Source organism: Octopus sinensis, linkage group LG8 (genome assembly GCF_006345805.1).
Source record: "Octopus sinensis linkage group LG8, ASM634580v1, whole genome shotgun sequence".
Lineage (NCBI taxonomy): Eukaryota > Metazoa > Mollusca > Cephalopoda > Octopoda > Octopodidae > Octopus > Octopus sinensis.
The window spans coordinates 106683151-106701324 of NC_043004.1; the positions used below are offsets into that span (position 1 = coordinate 106683151).

Sequence of the window (18174 nt, forward strand, 5' to 3'; positions counted from 1 at the left end):
TCATATTACTTGCATAGAAACTCCCCCTTTAATTGCCGGTTTGCTCAAGCAATTTAACTAAATATGAAAATGTAGTGGAGTATGAGTCCGACGTTTAGCAGAACGATAACAACTCCGGACATATTTCGGTTTTATTAAAGACCATCAATGAGGGATAATCTAACCATATCTTCAAGATCTTCGAATGACTAAAGAGAAACAAGGTTTGTGAATGAACACAAAGTGGCTTAATAACTTTAAAAATTGACTGAGGAAAATACCTCGGGACGATTGGTGCCTCTGTCATTTTTTTACCATAATTGATCAGTTAAATGATCATCATTGTTCATGACACCATGGATACAATTTTAACTAATTAAAATTTCTTGGCCTATTTCATTAAGTATATTATCACCTATTTTACTATTAAGTTTTTTATGCAGTAGCAGTTCCTGCCCAGTGATACTGCTACAGACAAAGATGACAGATCTAGATAATTGTGCAGTATAGCAATACTGAAATTATCTTTGTTGCGACCTGTAAATATCTGAAAAACATCTAAGGCACATCGTCGGTATATTTCAAATACGCTTGGTATATATACCTTATACTTTATCCTAGATATGACAGTTCACATTTGACTTTCTAAAAATTATTATCCATGTAATTACTGGCAGGAGTCGATGAAACTTAATTCAATGATTAGCTGCGGCCCAATATTTACTCACTTCTCAGTAGCATACCTAGTGGGGAGGGCGAGGGGAGACGTATACCTCGGGCGACGGATATCATGTACTGTGCTTCTCAACCGGAATCCACAAAAATATGAGGGTGACACTTAAGGGTCTATGCAATATGTATTGGGTGAGGGTAGGCGCAAATTCAAGGGCTGCCGGTTGGCACGTTCAATGGCTGCCGGTTTCAACGCTACCGTTATTTTTACTAGAAATTCACTTCAGATGTGTATCAGATTCATACTAATTATAGTAATATATGATAGTTGCAGTGTGTAATGAAATTTACTTTAGTTGTACCTCTGACCTTGTTCAAAAATATCCAGGTCCTAACTAGAAAAAGTAACATTACCCAATGTAAGTTCCATGCACATCAAATATACCTGCCTACTTTATAGTATATCTTAACTATAACCAAGCCATTAGTAAACTAGTCTTAATTTTTTAGCACCTCGGTTTCATCGAGAATATTTGTCACAAGTCTTAATATGGGATAATCGTTTTTAAAATACACAGCTGTAGTCAGTTTAACGTTCAACAAACTCATTAAAAGTTGCTAATTAATCGCCACTTACTACGAAATACGCTTCTGAAAATTTTTGTTGAATTATTCCTTGTTTATTGAACAAATATCGTTATCAACGGGGAAACTATACGCAACGACTTGCAACCAACTAAAACAAACACCATTGCTCTGAACGGTGATGTCTCCATAAATACAGAGGTGTCTGAACAGATCAGTAAAGCAAGCAGTCAGACTCGTTAACCAAGTTTATCATATTGCACAGCTTTGTTTTAGTTCATATTCCTTCTTGAAAACTGGCTTAAAATCGAGAGAATGTCTCCAAAATAAGTTTTACACTCCAAATCTAATTTTTCAGTAAAACGTAAACGCAAAGCTGACAATAGTTTAAGGATGAAGGTGTGAGTCAATAGTTGTGAACTAGTTGAGTGTCATAGAGTAGAAATAAGCTACCAGCAAACCAAACCTGTATATGGGTTTTGATATGCGCTTCGAATGAATGACGCTAATGTCCTCGGAAAACCAAGACCACCATAGTTTCAGGTTCTTTCTGTGGTAATTCATAATAGGAATCACTCTTTAATGGTTACTATTAATCCGTAGCGTAGCGCTAGGGGTAAGGCAAGTACTATGGGCAGGGTGCGCTATTATTATTATTGTTGTTATTTTTGTATTTGTTGACACCATGTTTCATCCAGAGACCTCAAGAAACAATAAGTTAGAAGTTCAAATTGGTGTTATTTCTAGAGTGCCATATTTTTGGTTTTGCACAGCGCATAACCTTGGGCCTAGTTAGACTTTTCTTCAAGTCGAGTAGCCCATCCTACTCAAAAGGTCCCTGGATAAGGTTTGTTTGAGGATGATGAATGAAACACTCATGTTTTCAGAGGCGGATTATTCAAATTCCAAAGAATTCCTCTCAACACATGGTTATGATGCTCCCCCACAACCTCTTGTGGTTAGAGATGCACTTATCGTCAACCACTATTATTATTATCATTATTATTATTATTATTATTATTATTATTATTATTGTTGTTGTTGTTGTTGAGTAAGAGAGCGGTGCATGCCATCAAAGTGACACCAGGGTAAAATATACGAAGCCCAGTATACCCATCATGACTACCTGTCTGATAAGGGTACCAGACACATACATCACAACTATATGTGTGTGACATAGTGATCTCACATCAAGATAAACAGTACATAACCTTGTAGGCCGGACGAAATGCTTAGCAGTATTTTGCCCGTCGCTACACTCTGAGTTCAAATTCTGCCGAGGTCGACTTTGCCTTTCATCCTTTCGGGGTCGATAAATTAAGTACTAGCTGCGTACTGGGGTCGACTAACTGACTGCCCCCACCCCACTCCCCAAAAATTTCAAACCGTGTACCTATAGTAGAAAAGGTTATTCAGGCGGTGACTTGGCAGAATCGTGAGCTGGTCGGACAAAAATATTTAACGGCATTTACGTTCTGAGTTCATAGACCTCCAAGACTGATTTTGCCTTTTATCATTTCGAGATCGTTAAAATAAGTGTCAGTTGAGTACTGGGGTCGATGTAATCGATTTACCGACTCTCATATAAATTTGCTTCCCTTAGCGCATCTCTCTCTATATAAACAGCAAAATGTCTGTGTGTGTGTCCTTTATACAAATCCATTTTTCAGCTAGAGGGCTCGCACTGTCTATGGTCATTCAAAACCGTCCAAGGGTGGTCGTGCACATCTTTACATTTCACCAGTCACCCAGCAAAGCCATTAAAAAAATCAATAGAAGTGACATTTTTGTGATTTTTCTATCCAATTGTGAAGTTTCTATGCCCGAAACTTAATACGCCAATTGAATGCCAGCTAGCAGTATGTGATTGGTCGGAGATTTGGACAGTACTTGCGTGCATGTGCGCACGCACGCAGCTGTATATGCATGCACTAGCACATAGTGCTAGTAGTGAAATAAAGTTATTAAGTACCTTATTTGAAACTAAATATAACAATTAGATGTTTTGAAGGTGCGTGGTCAAGCGTTTAAAACTGTTAGATTCACAATCGTAAGGTCGAGAATTCGATTCTCGGACGAGGCGTTGTGTCCTTAGACAAAACACTTCATTTCACGATGCTCCAGTCTACTCGGATGAAAATGAGTTCCGACTGCTGTAGCCTGATAGTCCCAAATCTTTTAAATACAAGGCGTGAACGGTCCTTGATGGCTACGGTACACTGGATAATAATTATGTTTTACTATAACAAATCAGAGTTTCTTATGGAGAATTCAGTTCAGAATCTATTTCAGACAAGGCTACATGGCTGAAATATAAGGTTAAAACAGTTTCGTTTGCTGCTCATTGTCATGTTCAGATTTATTGAATAATTACGAGACTGTAGTCAACAAACACTACCACAATATTATAATTTACTGAATGTAACGCATTGTACCAGATTTGATGACATATAAGGCGCACACTTTTTCCAAAAGAAAAAGAAAATCTCAAAATGTCACCCCAGGTCCTATATCCAAAATTACTTTCAATATTGCATGCTTTGATGCACTAAAAACTATTTTCTCTTGAATATACGCTACTGAAATTAGAATACGCCTAATATACTCGTACTTTTTTTTTATGCAAATCAGATGTGGTAGATTTCAATTTATAGTATAGTCAGGTTGGGAGTGTAGAAGTTAGGGTGTTGATCGTAAGATTGTGATTTCAATTCCTGGACCGGGTTGTGCATTGTGTTCTTGAGCAAAACACTTCATTTCATGTTGCTCCAATCCACTCAGCTGGTAAAAATGACTAATCCTGCAACGGACCAGCATCCTGTCCATCCTGAACGAAAATAAATGAACTGTGACCAATAAAAGGAGCTCGAGTTATTGGCTGCAATTATATACTTGAGATCAATATTGGCAGAAATTAAATCAGCTTGCAAATACACGTTCACATCATCAAATCTGTACTCGGGCTAAGCCCGAGTACAGTCCGAGTGTCGAACGCTGAAGCTCTCCGCCAACTTCAAGACACCTCCCTCTACTGCCCTCTGCCCTTCAACCTCACGCCTAGCTACCAACAGACCATGTCTTCCACTATCCGTCACCTCATCTCCTCCTCCCGTCTCCCTTCAACCGCCTCCAACCTCATCGTCTGCACTCCTCGCACCCCCACCATTTACTTCCTTCCCAAAATCCACAAACGCAACAACCCTGGCACCTCATCGTCTCCGCCTGTAACTGTCCCACGGAACTGATCTATGAATACCTCGACCGTGTCCTTGCTACCCTAGTGGCTTCCCTCCCCTCACACATCCACGACACTAACCATGCTCTTCGTCCTTTTCAACTCCTTCTCTTTCCCTCCTGGTCCCTCTAAACTTCTCTTCACTCTCGATATCAAGAGTCTATATACGGTGATCCCACACCACGAAGGACTTCTTACCCTCAAACACTTCATAGACAATTTAACCCTGACACGTCCACACTTTTTCGTCTAGCCGAACTTGTTCTCTCCCTCAACTTCTTCACGTCCACGGGGGACTTTTACCAATATGTCTCGGGAGTGGCCATGGGAACGAGAATGGACCCCAACTATGCGAACCTGTTTGTTGGCTACGTTGAGGCCCAAATATTTTCAAGATTCACTTGTCCCACTCCCGAACTATACGGTCGTTATATTGATGACTGTATCAGTGCGACTTCGTTCTCCCACGAACAATCCTTCCATCCTGCTCTCTAATTCTCCTGCACCATTTCCAACACTCCGTTGCCTTTTTCGACATTTCGGTCAACGTACATAACTCCACTCTCACTACCTCCATCCACTACAAACACACCGACTCACGCTCATACCTTAACTTCTCCTCCTCCCACCCTACCCACGCCAAGCTCTCCATCCCCTACTCCCAATTCCTCCGTCTGCGTAAGCTCTGCAGTGACAACCATGACTTTGAGACTCAGTCTCAACTCATGGCTCGTCATTTCATCCTTCGTGGATATCCCCTCACCACTATCCACACCACTCTTACCAGAGCACGTTCCGTGGACCGTGCCTCTGCTCTCTCTCACCGCCGTTACCCGTCTCCCATTTCCACTCGCCTACCACCCCTCTACCCTGCCCCTTCAACTCACCATTCTCCGAGCCTTCCGGTGACTCCAGTCCGACCCCTCCACTTCGCACATCTTCCCCAACCTACTCCTACCCTTCTTCAAACGAGCCCACAATATGCGTGACCTCCTGGCCCAGTTTCTTCCCTAACCCCACCTCCCAACCTGGCCCGTTCCTCTGCTCCCGCCGATGCTGTCGCACTTGCCCTTACCTCTCCAACACCACCATCCTCACCGGTACCCATCATCGTCCCTATCATATCATTGGTTCCTTTACATGCACTTCTAGCAATGTCATTTACTGCATCTCCTGCTCTTTCTGTCTTCTCTGTACATCGGTCAAACGGGACGCCGCTTGGTTGACCGGTTCGCGGAGCACCTCCGAGACATTAGACTCGGCAACAACACCCCGGTCTCGCGCCATTTCCGCTCTACCAGTCATTCATTACAACACCTGTCTGCCTTAGGATTGTCTTTGCACAGGGGCCACCCGGGCTCCTACCTTCGCCGTGAACAGGAATTAATCTTCTCTCTTCACTCCATTGCGCCACGTGGGCTCAACTCCCCTCCCCTCTTCATCTGACTCCCCTTCTCTCCTATCTTCATCTCACACCTACTTCCTCTTTTCACTCCTACCCACCTCTCCTCTCTTGTCCTAGCACCTACTTCCTCACTTCATTCCTATCCACCTTCTCCCTTTATCGATACCCCCTCCATTCACACCCAACCCCTACACATCCCTCTCCCACATACCCCACCCCTACCCCACATCTTTATCCCAATCCCACCCTCGCATCCCCACACCCCTACACCGTCACACCACATCACACACCACCACACCACCCCGCACACACTAGCACTGACCACTTCCCAGCACCCACACCATCATCCACACAGCCACACATTACAGATGCACACACGCACACATCCACACGTCAAAGTCACCAGCCCCTATCCACACGCACACATTTACACACTCTCACATACACACGCACGCGCACCTTCATTTTGGGATCACCATTACTTTATTATCTCCCCTTCTTCTTAGCTCTCCTGTCTAACTACCTTTGTCCAGCCAGCCGCCATGACTGACCGCTAGCTCCAAAAGCATTTTTTTAATTCTCCCTCTGTTTATTTCCTCGTGTTCCTTTCTGTTGAAGAGCGTAGGCTCGAAACATAAAAGACTTTCTCACCTTCTCGAACGTTAAACTAATACATCTGTTTGTTGTTTATACACCTGTCGTCGTCTTTTGTTTTTCTGCAAATTTCAACTATAGAAATATATACGCCACGAAAACTGGGAGACCAGTCCCTATGAGTCTATAGGGCTCGAGAAGGATGCTTTTGATCCTTTTTTTTTCTTTATCCAGAATGGAATCAACCAAAAAACAAAATAAACACATGCTTTAAGATATAAAGAGAAGGGGGCTGCCAAAGTTTTATTTCATTGCCAAATTTACCAGGAGATAAATTATGCAGATGATCAAGGGTCCCACAATCTAGGAATCGAACAAATATATCTAGGGTTGGATTTGCTTCTAAAGTACAGTGGATATTAACTCTCTCACCAACCAGCGAGATAACCAGATGAAGGATCCTTTGCATTAGTGGTCCCCACTCCTTGCCTTACATCCCGAGGAAATGTTTGATTAATCTTCACAGCCCTCTACAAAACTAATGTCGCAGGTATGGCGACATGGTTAAGAAGCGCGCTTTGCAACCGAATGGGTTTTTTTTTCTTTTTTGGTTCAGTCTCATTCCATAACTCTTTGCGTAAGTGTCATCTACCATAACCATTGCCTTGGGAATAAATTTGGTAGACGAAAACTCTGTAGAAACCCGTCTTATATGTGTGTTGTGTGCGTATGTATGTATATATTCATGCATGCATGTGTAGGTAGGTAGGTAGGTAGGTAGGAAGGTAGGTAGGTAGGTAGGTAGGTAGGTAGGTATGTGGGTAGGTAGGTAGATAGGTAGGTAAGTAGGTAGGTAGGTAGGTAGGTAGGTATATGTATGCATGTATAGATAGATAGTGTTAGTAGTAGTAGTAGTAGTAGTAGTAGTAGTAGTAGTAGTAGTAGTAGTAAAGAAGAAAATGTTACTCATATAGTTAGTGGATGTAGCATGCTGGCGCAGGAAGAATACAAGAAAAGTCATGACAACTTAGGGAGAATAATCCACTGAGAGTTATGTAGAAAGCTAGGATTTTACCATACTGACGCATGGTATGAACATGAACTTAGTAAAGTACTAGAAAGTAAGAAATATAAGATGTTGTGGGACTTTAACATTCAGATTGACAGGGTAATAGAAAATAGAAGACCCGATTTAGTAGTAGCAGAGAATATAAAGTGGCAGATAATTGACTTTACAGTCCCAAATAATGAAAAAATTAATATGAGAGGTATAGAACAAATAGCAAAGTACCAGGACCTAGCCATTGAATAACAGAGACTATGGAAAGAGTGGGTAAACTGTATCCCAGTGGTTATAGATGCATTGGGAACTGTCCCTAAAAATTTGAACTGATGGATAGAAGAAATAGGCATAAAACCCAATTTAGTACAGCTCCAGAAAACAGTGTTATTAGGGACCGCTAGGATACTTAGGAAGGTTCTTGGTATCTAAGGTTACTTGTTGTAACCCGATGCTAAGATTTTTTTTCTTTTCCAACAGTGACGCCATGACAATGCGGCAAGAATGATCCATTGGGATCTCTGTGGAAATCACGGCCTACAAAGAGGGAAGCTGTAGTGTGAGGAAACCCCAGAAGGAGTCACCGAGAATGAGAATTGCAAAATCTTGTGGGAAGCAATGATTCAGTTTGATCACTTGACCAGACATCGGAAACCGGACAATGTTATGGTCAATAAAAAAACAAAGAACATGCATGATAATTGACAAAGCATGCCCCGGTGACAACAGGATCAATGTGAAAGAAGAAGAAAAAATGAGCAACTTTAGCCATTTGAAGGGGGAAATACGAAGGTTGTGGTCAATGAGGAGGGTAAACGTGATACCAGTAGTAATTGGAGCACTTGGACCTATCAACATTCAACTACTAACATGGCTGAAAAAGATTGGTGCAAGTGTGAAGGTAGAATACCTACAAAAATCAGCATTGCTTGGAATTGCAACAATTCTTCGCGCGGTTCTTGAAGCATGACCAGGGCCGGCTCAAGCTACCGGCAACCCGAGCAGTCACTCGGGGCACCATGTGCTTTTCAGTCTACATTTTCAGTTTTTCACCTTGTGAAAGTTTGAAAAAAAATTATACCTGTAAAGGCGCCAAAGTTCTACTTGCGGGAGGCGCCAAGAACACTAGGGCCGGTAAACAAGTGTCGCCTTAGTCTGCTGACACGTTCCATCATACTCAGCAAAATAAGCTGTGAGTTTTCGTCACATAATAATAATAATAATAATAATAATAATAATAATAATAATAATAATAATAATAATAATGATAATAATAATAATCGTTTTTAGCACCCTTTGTGCTTCGTGTCAATGCAGTGACTATGCGCAGTAGTTATATCTCGCTGCTGTGATCTTGCGCAGTGATTGCAAATTACGACAGTGACAATAAATGGTGAATACATACTAGTACTGTAACAATGACTACAGCTCGTTGTAATAATTCAGCTAAAATAATCAAACAGGACATTAGCAACCCAAAAGAAAGAAATGTTATTTATTTCTGTCATTGGATTGCAGCCATGTAGGAGCACACCTTTAAAGATTTAGTTGAACAAATTGACCCCACGACGCACCTTTTTAAGTGCTACGTATTCTATCAATCTCTTCGGCCGAACCACTAATGTTATGGGGAAGTAGACAAACCAGCAACAGTTGTAAAGAGGCAGGAAAGGAGACACACAAACACACACACACACACACATACATACATGCATACATACATACATACATACTTACATACATGCATACATACATGCATACATACACACACACATGCATACATACATACATACATACATGCATACATACATACATACATACATGCATACATACATACTACATACATACATACATACATACATACATACATACATACATACATACTTACTTACATATACACACACACACAAACATACATACGACAGATTTCCACACAGTTTCTATCTACCAAATCCACTCACAAGACACTGGTCGCCCCAGGACTGTTGTAAATGACATTTTCCCAACATGGGACTGAACCCGAAACCGCGTGATTGCAAAGCGAGCTTCTTAACAACGCAGCCATACCAGCGCCTATGAGAAAAACAAGCGGTGGATTTAATCTATCTCGACTAGCACTTATTTTATCGATCTGAAAAGGACGAAAGGCAAAATCAGCCTCGGCGGAATTTGAACTCAGAACGTGAAGACGGGCGAAATGCCGCTAAACATTTTGCCCGGCGTCCTAACGTTTCTGCCAGTTCGCCACCTTCTCGTCCTGATGGATATTATTATCTCCTGGTCCTTACGTGTTTTCATCAGTCAGGTCTCTAGTGTGAGGATAACCACCCCTCTTCTCCCTTCCGCCTCCATTCCCAGGAATCTTCAAAAGGATCAGATATGTTAGCTTTTCTGCTCTTACTAAACCATGTAAAACAAAACTAAAACAAAACAAGAAAAATGAACGAAATGTTTAACTCACCTGAGTAAGTCTGACATTACATCCAAAATATTGACTTTGGGAACTGCTTGCTTCTCCACGTCAGATTGACGCCGAATTGGCCTGGTTGAATGGTAAGTGCTAGAATGACTCCAGTCATTAACGCAATAAACGACGTGATGGAATAATAAAAGAATGTACGTAGACAAATGCGGCGTGCCAGCCCTCTGTCGAGCGATGCAAGGTTCGATATAAGGCCAGAGATAATCAACGGTATGGCTAGCATCTGTAATACATTAGTGAACAACTGGCCAGGAAGTCGTAGATAGAGAATGGTGCGGTAATCTCTCGATGAAATCACAGACCGAAGACATGTTCCTGTAACGAGTGCGAAGACACTTGCCAAGAAAGCGAGTAAGTTTAGAGAATGTGTTTTACATTTTTTACATTTTTGCCGACACTGATTATCGTCATCGGATGTAGTCGAAAGTTCTGAGTCACTGGAAGAGCTGTCGACTGTAACAAAGAACTTTTGGACAGTAGTAACAGTATTAGAGGCACTTGAAAAACAATTAGATTTTTTTGTATTATTCATAGAATTTCGTTGATGACGAGTTGACAACGATTCGTCGGAACATTCTCTTGAGTTTTCATTCAAATGCAATCCATTTGCAATAACCGGTGAAGAATTGTCTTCTTCTACATATATCGTCGTATCGACATCAAAAATGGGAGCATCTTTCTGGGCAATTTCCAATGTTTTCTTTTTACGTTTCTGAGAAGTTTTGGTAGGAATTCGCAATATTTCCATTTTCCTGATTTTTTTTCGAAAATGAACCGGTGAGCTAGTAGATTCTTCAATTGTGTTCGAAGAAAATTTGTTACAGTTTGAGTTATTCTGCGTTGATGATTCATTCTGGCAAACAGGAGACGATTTAACGTTGTTTTCAGAGATAGAATCTCTTATACAGCACTTCACCGAAGGTTCATAGCCAACACTTGTAAAAGCAGTTTCTTGTTCCGTATTATTATATGTCGTCGCACCATCAAATAGACTATCGTCTTGGTTATTGAAAACAGGATTCATATCTTCAGAGATATCCGTTAAATCAGTTTTGGAAAGATCAGTCAATGGTATATCACCGTCCTTTAAACTTGAAGATTCCCCCTCACTAGATGATGGTCTGTTTTCTTGTTCCGCCCTATTATATGTCGCCGTACATTCAGAGAGACTATCTTCTTCATTATCGGAAGCAGGATTCATATCTCCGAAGTTAACTGTTGAGTCAGTTTTGGAAAGATCAGTCGATGGTACATCACTGTCCTTTAGACTAGAAGTCTCTTCTTCATTAAATGATGTTCTACAATCAGATACTTGTATCAAATTATCCACTTCATCCACTGAACTAACAGAGTCGGACACGGCAAAAATGTTCGTCTCACCACAAACTGATGAACTTTCATCCATTTTCTTTCCTGTCTGGTTAAATTCAAGATTATGAATATCAGTTTGCACTTCTTGTTTGATTGTATTGTCCGATTCAAAAGATTGCATTGTCTGATTTTCTTCATCTGCCGAACAAGCAGAAAGCATTTGCAACGTTTTCTCACCATCTAATGCTGACTCATTATTTTCTTCCTGCAGTTCGTCTCTTGGAGGTTGGATATCAATCAAAGAATTCTCCACTTTATCCATTTTTTCTTCGTGCAAGGTCTTAGAAGCTGTTTCGCTGGGTAGGTCTTTGTCGACTGTTTCAGGTGTGTTGACCCGTTCAGTGCATTCAGTTTCAACAGGGGAAACTCTACTAGAAGGGGAACTGTCCAACTGCTTCATTTTCTCCAACTGGATGGACCTGGTATGAAGCTGGTCTCCAAAGACAGCTGTGTTTATTCCAAAACTTGCTGCTAAAGAATATCTATCTTTGCTGTTATCCTCTCTGTGTAACCTGTCCAGCGAGCTAAGGGCGACATTCGAGTTTCTGGGCGACTAAGAGAAAAAGAGGAGAAATACTGTTTGGCAACATTCTCCCTACCTCTCTCTTTTTCTTTCAGTCTCTCTCTCCCTCTCCCGTACCACTCTTATTCACACATACTCTCTTTCTCTCTTTCCTCCTCCTCTTTCTCTCGCTTACTCTCTTTCTCTCTCTCTATTAACACGCGCGCACCAGAATATGTGTGTATGTGTATATATCTTGGTGTGCATATTTATCTACGGGCCTGTATACATGTACCTGAGTGTATGCATGTGTGTGCGGGCGTGTGTGTGTATGTGCGCATATATATACATACATATATATATATACATATATATATACATATATATATATATATCTATATACATATACATCTATACATATATACTTATATATATATATATATATATATAATATATATATACATACATATGTATGTATATATATATATATATATATATATATATATATACATACATATGTATATATATATGTATATGTGTATATATATACATATATATATATATACATATATATTGTATATATATGTATATATATATATGTATACATGTGTATATACATATATATATATATATACACACAGACACACATACTATATACACACTCAAACACGCAGACAAATACATGTACCTAGATACATACAAACACACACATACGCACACACGCACGCACACACACACACACACACACACACACACACACACACACACACACACACTACACATAAAGGCACGTTCATATAATGTTAACGGCTCCAAATGTCTTCAATAGTTTATCTAACACCATTCAAACACCTTTTCTTTACTACAAACACACAAACACCTTCCTTCTCCGCATTACATTTAATTCTGTACTTGACGTCACCATAACCATGACCACCACCACCACCACCACCACCATGACCACCACTACCACCACCGCTACAATCCCTATCATCAATACACCATCACCTCAGTCGTAACCATTTACATCCCTATTATAGCAGTCACTATATAAACATCACTGCTACCGTTGTTGGGATAGTCACAGTTGGAACGCCTTTGATCACAGATCTGTTCAACCAGGGTTGATCTGCAACCAAACAACGAAGACATTACTACAACCAGCACCACTGTCACCACCACCATTACCATCATCATCATCACCACCACCACCACCGCCGCCGCCACCAGCTACTGCTACCGCCACTACACCCACCACCACCACCACCACCACCACCACCACCACTATCACCAACTTTATATATTATTAACATAATCGAGTCAGTGAGAGAGTCTCTACGGGGTCATTGACCCACTGCAACTAGCAGCTAAATCTCCCTTGTATCAAACCGAACGGTCTTGTAGGAGAAGGGAGACGATAGATAATTAGCTCTGAAGGCGGCGAGCTGGCAGAAACGTTAGCACGCCGGACGAAATGCTAAGCAGTATTTCGTCTGCCGTTACGTTCCGAGTTCAAATTCCGCTGAGGTCGACTTTGCCTTTCATCCTTTCGGGATCGATAAATTAAGTACCAGTTACGCACTGGGATCGATGTAATCGACTTAATTCATTTGTCTGTCCTTGTTTGTCCCCTCTGTGTTTAGCCCCTTGTGGGCAGTAAAGAAACAGATAGATAATGAGCTCTTTAAAAGAAAAATTGTTGGAATGGTCATGCATGGAAGATTTCTTAGATCAGTGGTTCTCATCCAGGGTCCACATCAAGAACTGACCTCCTCAAAACGGGGTTTGGTCTCATTATCCAAACTCCAAGAGAGCTTTCGCTAAAAAGAAAAAATAAAGGATATGATTGATCTTGATTCTTTATTCTCTCCAGCGCCACCGTGAGTGCTACATCATTTGCACAACGTGGAGAATATACCATCGGTTTTGCTCACACCACCTTAACACTGGATTCAGAATTCATCCAAGGCTGGGGCCACGTACCATATGCTCCCCACACAATTCAGGTTCACAGCATATAAAATTTACTGCAACACAATTTCATTTCCTCAACGGGCCCTGCGCTATTTAACATTATATTCCAAAACAACTCAAAGAATAAAAAGGAAAAAGTTCTCAGGATCTTTTCGGTTTGAACGGCAGTTTTTTCTAGCGGTGTCATATGAAATTGTCACCCATAATTATGACCCTAGTATCGATCTATTGCATTTCAATCTGTTTTAGGGTTAGGGTTAGGGTGGGGGGAAGGGTATCTTTTTTTCTTCAGAAATGTAAATAAACCCAATCTGTTTCTTAAACGAGGGACATATTCATACGGCACAGAATGTTGTTTACCTCAACAGACGTCATTGATTGGTTGAAATTGCAGAAATTTAAGAAAAACAACAACAAATATCTTACAAACTATAGAATTTTCTCAATAAAGCCAAGAGAAAAAGATGTTTTATAAACACATTCTACCAGTATACGAAGTTTAAAAGTGTTTAGTTACGTGGAAATTATTTCAAAAAACTGCCGGTCAAACCGAAAAGATACAGTTCTCATCACCTTTAAACGAAACCTGGACAAATTTCTTCAAGGGGTACCAGGTAAGCCACCTATATCTGGATACATCTCAGTCAACAACTCTCTACTTGAATGGACCATGATACCTCAAAACTTGACATAAAAATATGACTTATCAGATCCTGTCAGGTGATGCTGTTTAGTTGGTTAAGTTTCGGCCAATCTTTGGCCAAAAGATAACGAACTTATATCGTTTATACATATTATAATTACCTAAAATGAAAAACGCCCGTTAACATCTACATACGCACACACATACACGTACACAGCCTCATTAACCGTCGTAAATCACAGCTACACACATACATACACTGAACACGTATGCATACACGCGCGCGCGCACATGAGATGGAAGACGTAATTAAATAACACCGAACTATCTTCGATAAAAAGTAAGGACATCTTGAATAATATAGTCCTTGAAATGACGAGATGGTCTCTGGTGGAACGTCTTTCATCCTATGTTTGCTAGATCAGAACTAATCAGGGATTAAACAACAGCCACAACGTACATACATCCATATATACATACACAGAAATATACACACGCATCTAAGGAGAAATTGCAATAGAGTTTACACCTGTTCATAATCACACACATTCACACACGCATACATACTCTCTCTCTCTCTTTCTCTCTCTCTCTCTCACATACACACACTCACACACACATACACACACTAGCTCTTTATCACACACACACACACACACACACTCATCATATACAAGCAGACACATGCACACACACACACCAAGAAGCAACCGTATTATATTTTTCACCTATTCTCAAACGCACACATACGCAAAGAGAGAGGAGAAGAAAGAAAGAAAGAAAGAAAGAAAGGAAGAAAGAAACAAACAAACAAACAAACAAAGAAACAAAGAAAGGAAGAAAGGAAGAAAGAAAGGCAGAAAGAAAGAAAGAAAGGAAGAAAGAAAGAAAGGAAGAAAGAAAGAAAGAAAGAAAGGAAGGAAGGAAGAAAGAAAGGAAGAAAGGAAGAAAGAAGAAAGAAAGACGGGACGGAAGAAAGAAAGGAAGGAAGAAAGGAAAAAGAAGAAGAAAGAAAAAAGAAAGAAAAAAGAAGAAAGAAAGGAGAAAGGAAGAAAGGAAGAAAGGAAAGAAAGAAAGAAAGGAAGAAGAAAGAAAGAAGAAAGAAAGAAAGAAGAAAGAAAGGAAGAAAAGAAGAAAGAAAGAAAGAAAGGAAGGAAGAAAGAAAGAAAGAAAGAAAGAAAGAAAGAAAGAAAGAAGGAAAGAAAGAAAGAAACAAAGAAGGGAAGAAAGGAAGAAAGAAAGGCAGAAAGAAAGAAAGAAAGGAAGAAAGAAAGAAAGGAAGAAGAAAGAAATAAAGAAAGAAAGAAAGGAAGAAAGAAAGGAAGAAAGGAAGAAAGAAAGAAAGAAAGAAAGAAAGAAAGAAAGAAAGAAAGGAAGGAAGAAAGGAAGAAAGAAAGGAAGAAAGAAAGAAAGAAGAAAGAAAGAAGAAAGGAAGAAAGAAGAAGGAAGAAAGAAAGGAAGAAAGAAAGAAGGAAAAAGGAAGAAAGAAAGAAGAAGAAAGAAAAAAGGTAGAAAGGAAGAAAGAAAGAAAGAAAGAAACAAAGAAAGGAAAAAAGAAGAAAAAAGAAAACAAAGAAAGAAAAAGGAAGAAAGGAAAGAAAGGAAGAAAGAAAGGAAGAAAGAAAGAAAGAAAGAGGAAGAAGGAAAAGAATCAAAGAAACAAAGAAAGAAAGGAAGGAAGAAAGAAAGGAAGAAAGAAAGAAAGAAAGGAAGAAAGGAAGAAAGAAAGAAAGAAAGAAAGGAAGAAAGAAAGAGAGAAAGAAAGGAAGAAAGGAAGAAAGAAAGAAGAAGAAAGAAAGGAAGAAAAAAGAAAAAAGAAAGGAAGAAAGGAAGAAAGAAAGAAAGAAAGAAGGAAAAAAGGAAGAAAGAAAGAAAGGAAGAAAGAAAGTAAGAAAGGAAGAAAGAAAGAAAGGAAGAAAGGAAGAAAGAAGGAAAGAGAAAGAAGAAAGAAAGAAAGGAAGAAAGGAAGAAAGGAAGAAAGAAGAAAGGGAAGAAGGAAGAAAGAAAGAAAGAAAGAAGAAAGAAGAAGGAAGAAAGGAAGAAAGAAAGAAAGAAAGAAAGAAAGAAAGAAAGGAAAAAGAAAGAAAAAAAGAAGGAAGAAAGGAAGAAAGAAAGAAAGAAAGAAAGAAGAAAGGAAGGAAGAAAGAAAGGAAGAAAGAAAGAAAGAAAGGAAGAAAGGAAGAAAGAAAGAAAGGAGAAAGGAAGAAGAAAGAAAGAAAGAAAGGAAGAAAGAAAGAAAGAAGAAGAAAGAAAGAAGGAAGAAAGAAAGAAAAAAGAAAGGAAGAAAGGAAGAAAGAAAGAAAGAAAGAAAGGAAAAGGAAGAAAGAAAGAAAGGAAGAAAGAAGAAAGAAAGGAGAAGAAAGAAAGAAAGAAAGGAAGAAAGAAAGAAAGAAAGAAGGAAGAAAGAAAGAAAGAAAGAAAGAAAGGAAGAAAGAAAGAAAGAAAGAAAGAAAGGAAGGAAGAAAGGAAGGAAGAAAGAAAGGAAAAGAAGGAAGAAAGAAAGAAGAAAGGAAGAAAGAAAGAAAGAAAGAAGAAAGAAAGAAAGGAAGAAGGAAGAAAGAAAGAAGAAAGAAAGGAAGAAGAAAGAAGAAAGAAGGAAGAAAGAAAAAAGGAAGAAAGAAAAAAGGAAGAAAGAAAGAAGAAAGAAAGAAGGAAGAAAGGAAGAAGGAGAAAGAAAGGAAGAAGAAAGAAAAGAAAAGAAAAGAAGAAAGAGAAAGGAAGAAAGAAAGAAAGAAAGAAAGGAAGAAAGGAAGAAAGAAAGGAAGAAAGAAGAAAGAAAGAAAGAAAGGAGAAGGAAGAAAGAAGAAAGGAAGAAAGAAAGGAAGAAAGAAGAAAGGAAGAAAGGCAGAAAGAAAGGAAGAAAGAAAGAAAAAGGAAGAAAGGAGAAAGAAAGAAGAAAGAGAGAAAGAAAGGAAAAAAGAAGAAAAGAAAGAAAGAAAGGAAGAAAAGGAAGAAAGGAAGAAAGAAAGGAAGAAAGAAAGAAAGAAAGGAAAGAAAGGAAGAAAGAACAAAGAAACAAAGAAAGAAAGGAAGGAGAAAGAAAGGAAGAAAGAAAGAAAGAAAGGAAGAAGAAAGAAAGAAGAAGAAAGAAAGAAAGGAAGAAGAAAGGAAGAAAGAAAGAGAAAAGGAAGAAAGAAAGAAGAAGAAGGAGAAAGAAAGAAAGAAGAAGAAGAAGAAGAAAGAAGGAAGAAAGAAAGAAAGAAAGAAAGAAAGAAGAAAGAAAAAGGAAGAAAGAAGAAGAAGAAAGGAAAAGAAAAAGGAAGAAAGGAAGAAAGAAAAGAAGAAAGAAAAGAAAAAAGAAGAAGGAGAAAGAAAGAAAGAAAGAAAGAAAGAAAGGAAAAAGAAAGAAAGAAAGAAAGAACAAAGAAGAAAGAAAGGAAAAAAGGAAGAAAGAAAGGAAGAAAGAAAGAAAAAAGAAAGGAAGAAAGAAAAGAAGAAGAAAGAAAAAAAGAAAGAAAGGAAAGAAAGGAAAGGAAGAAAGAAAGGAAGAAAGAAAGAAAGAAAGAAGAAAGGAAGAAGAAAGAAAGGAAGAAAGAAAAAGAAAGAAAGAAAGAAAGGAAGAAAGGAAGAAAGAAAGAGAAGAAAGAAAGAAGAAAGAAAGAAAGAAAAGGAAAGAAAGGAAGAAAGAAAGAAAGAAGAAGAAAAAGGAAGAAAGAAAGAAAGGAAGAAAGG

General features: G+C 39.1%; 1 protein-coding gene across 1 annotated transcript in view; it reads right to left on the reverse strand.

Moving 5' to 3' along the window:
- The window catches only part of LOC115214891, a 61723-nt gene that overhangs the window by 31677 nt on the left and 11872 nt on the right, over positions 1 to 18174 (reverse strand). The window contains 3 exon segments of the mRNA XM_036505176.1: positions 9992 to 10070; positions 10073 to 11936; positions 13655 to 13705. Coding sequence (XP_036361069.1) covers positions 9992 to 10070; positions 10073 to 11936; positions 13655 to 13705 — 1994 coding nt within the window.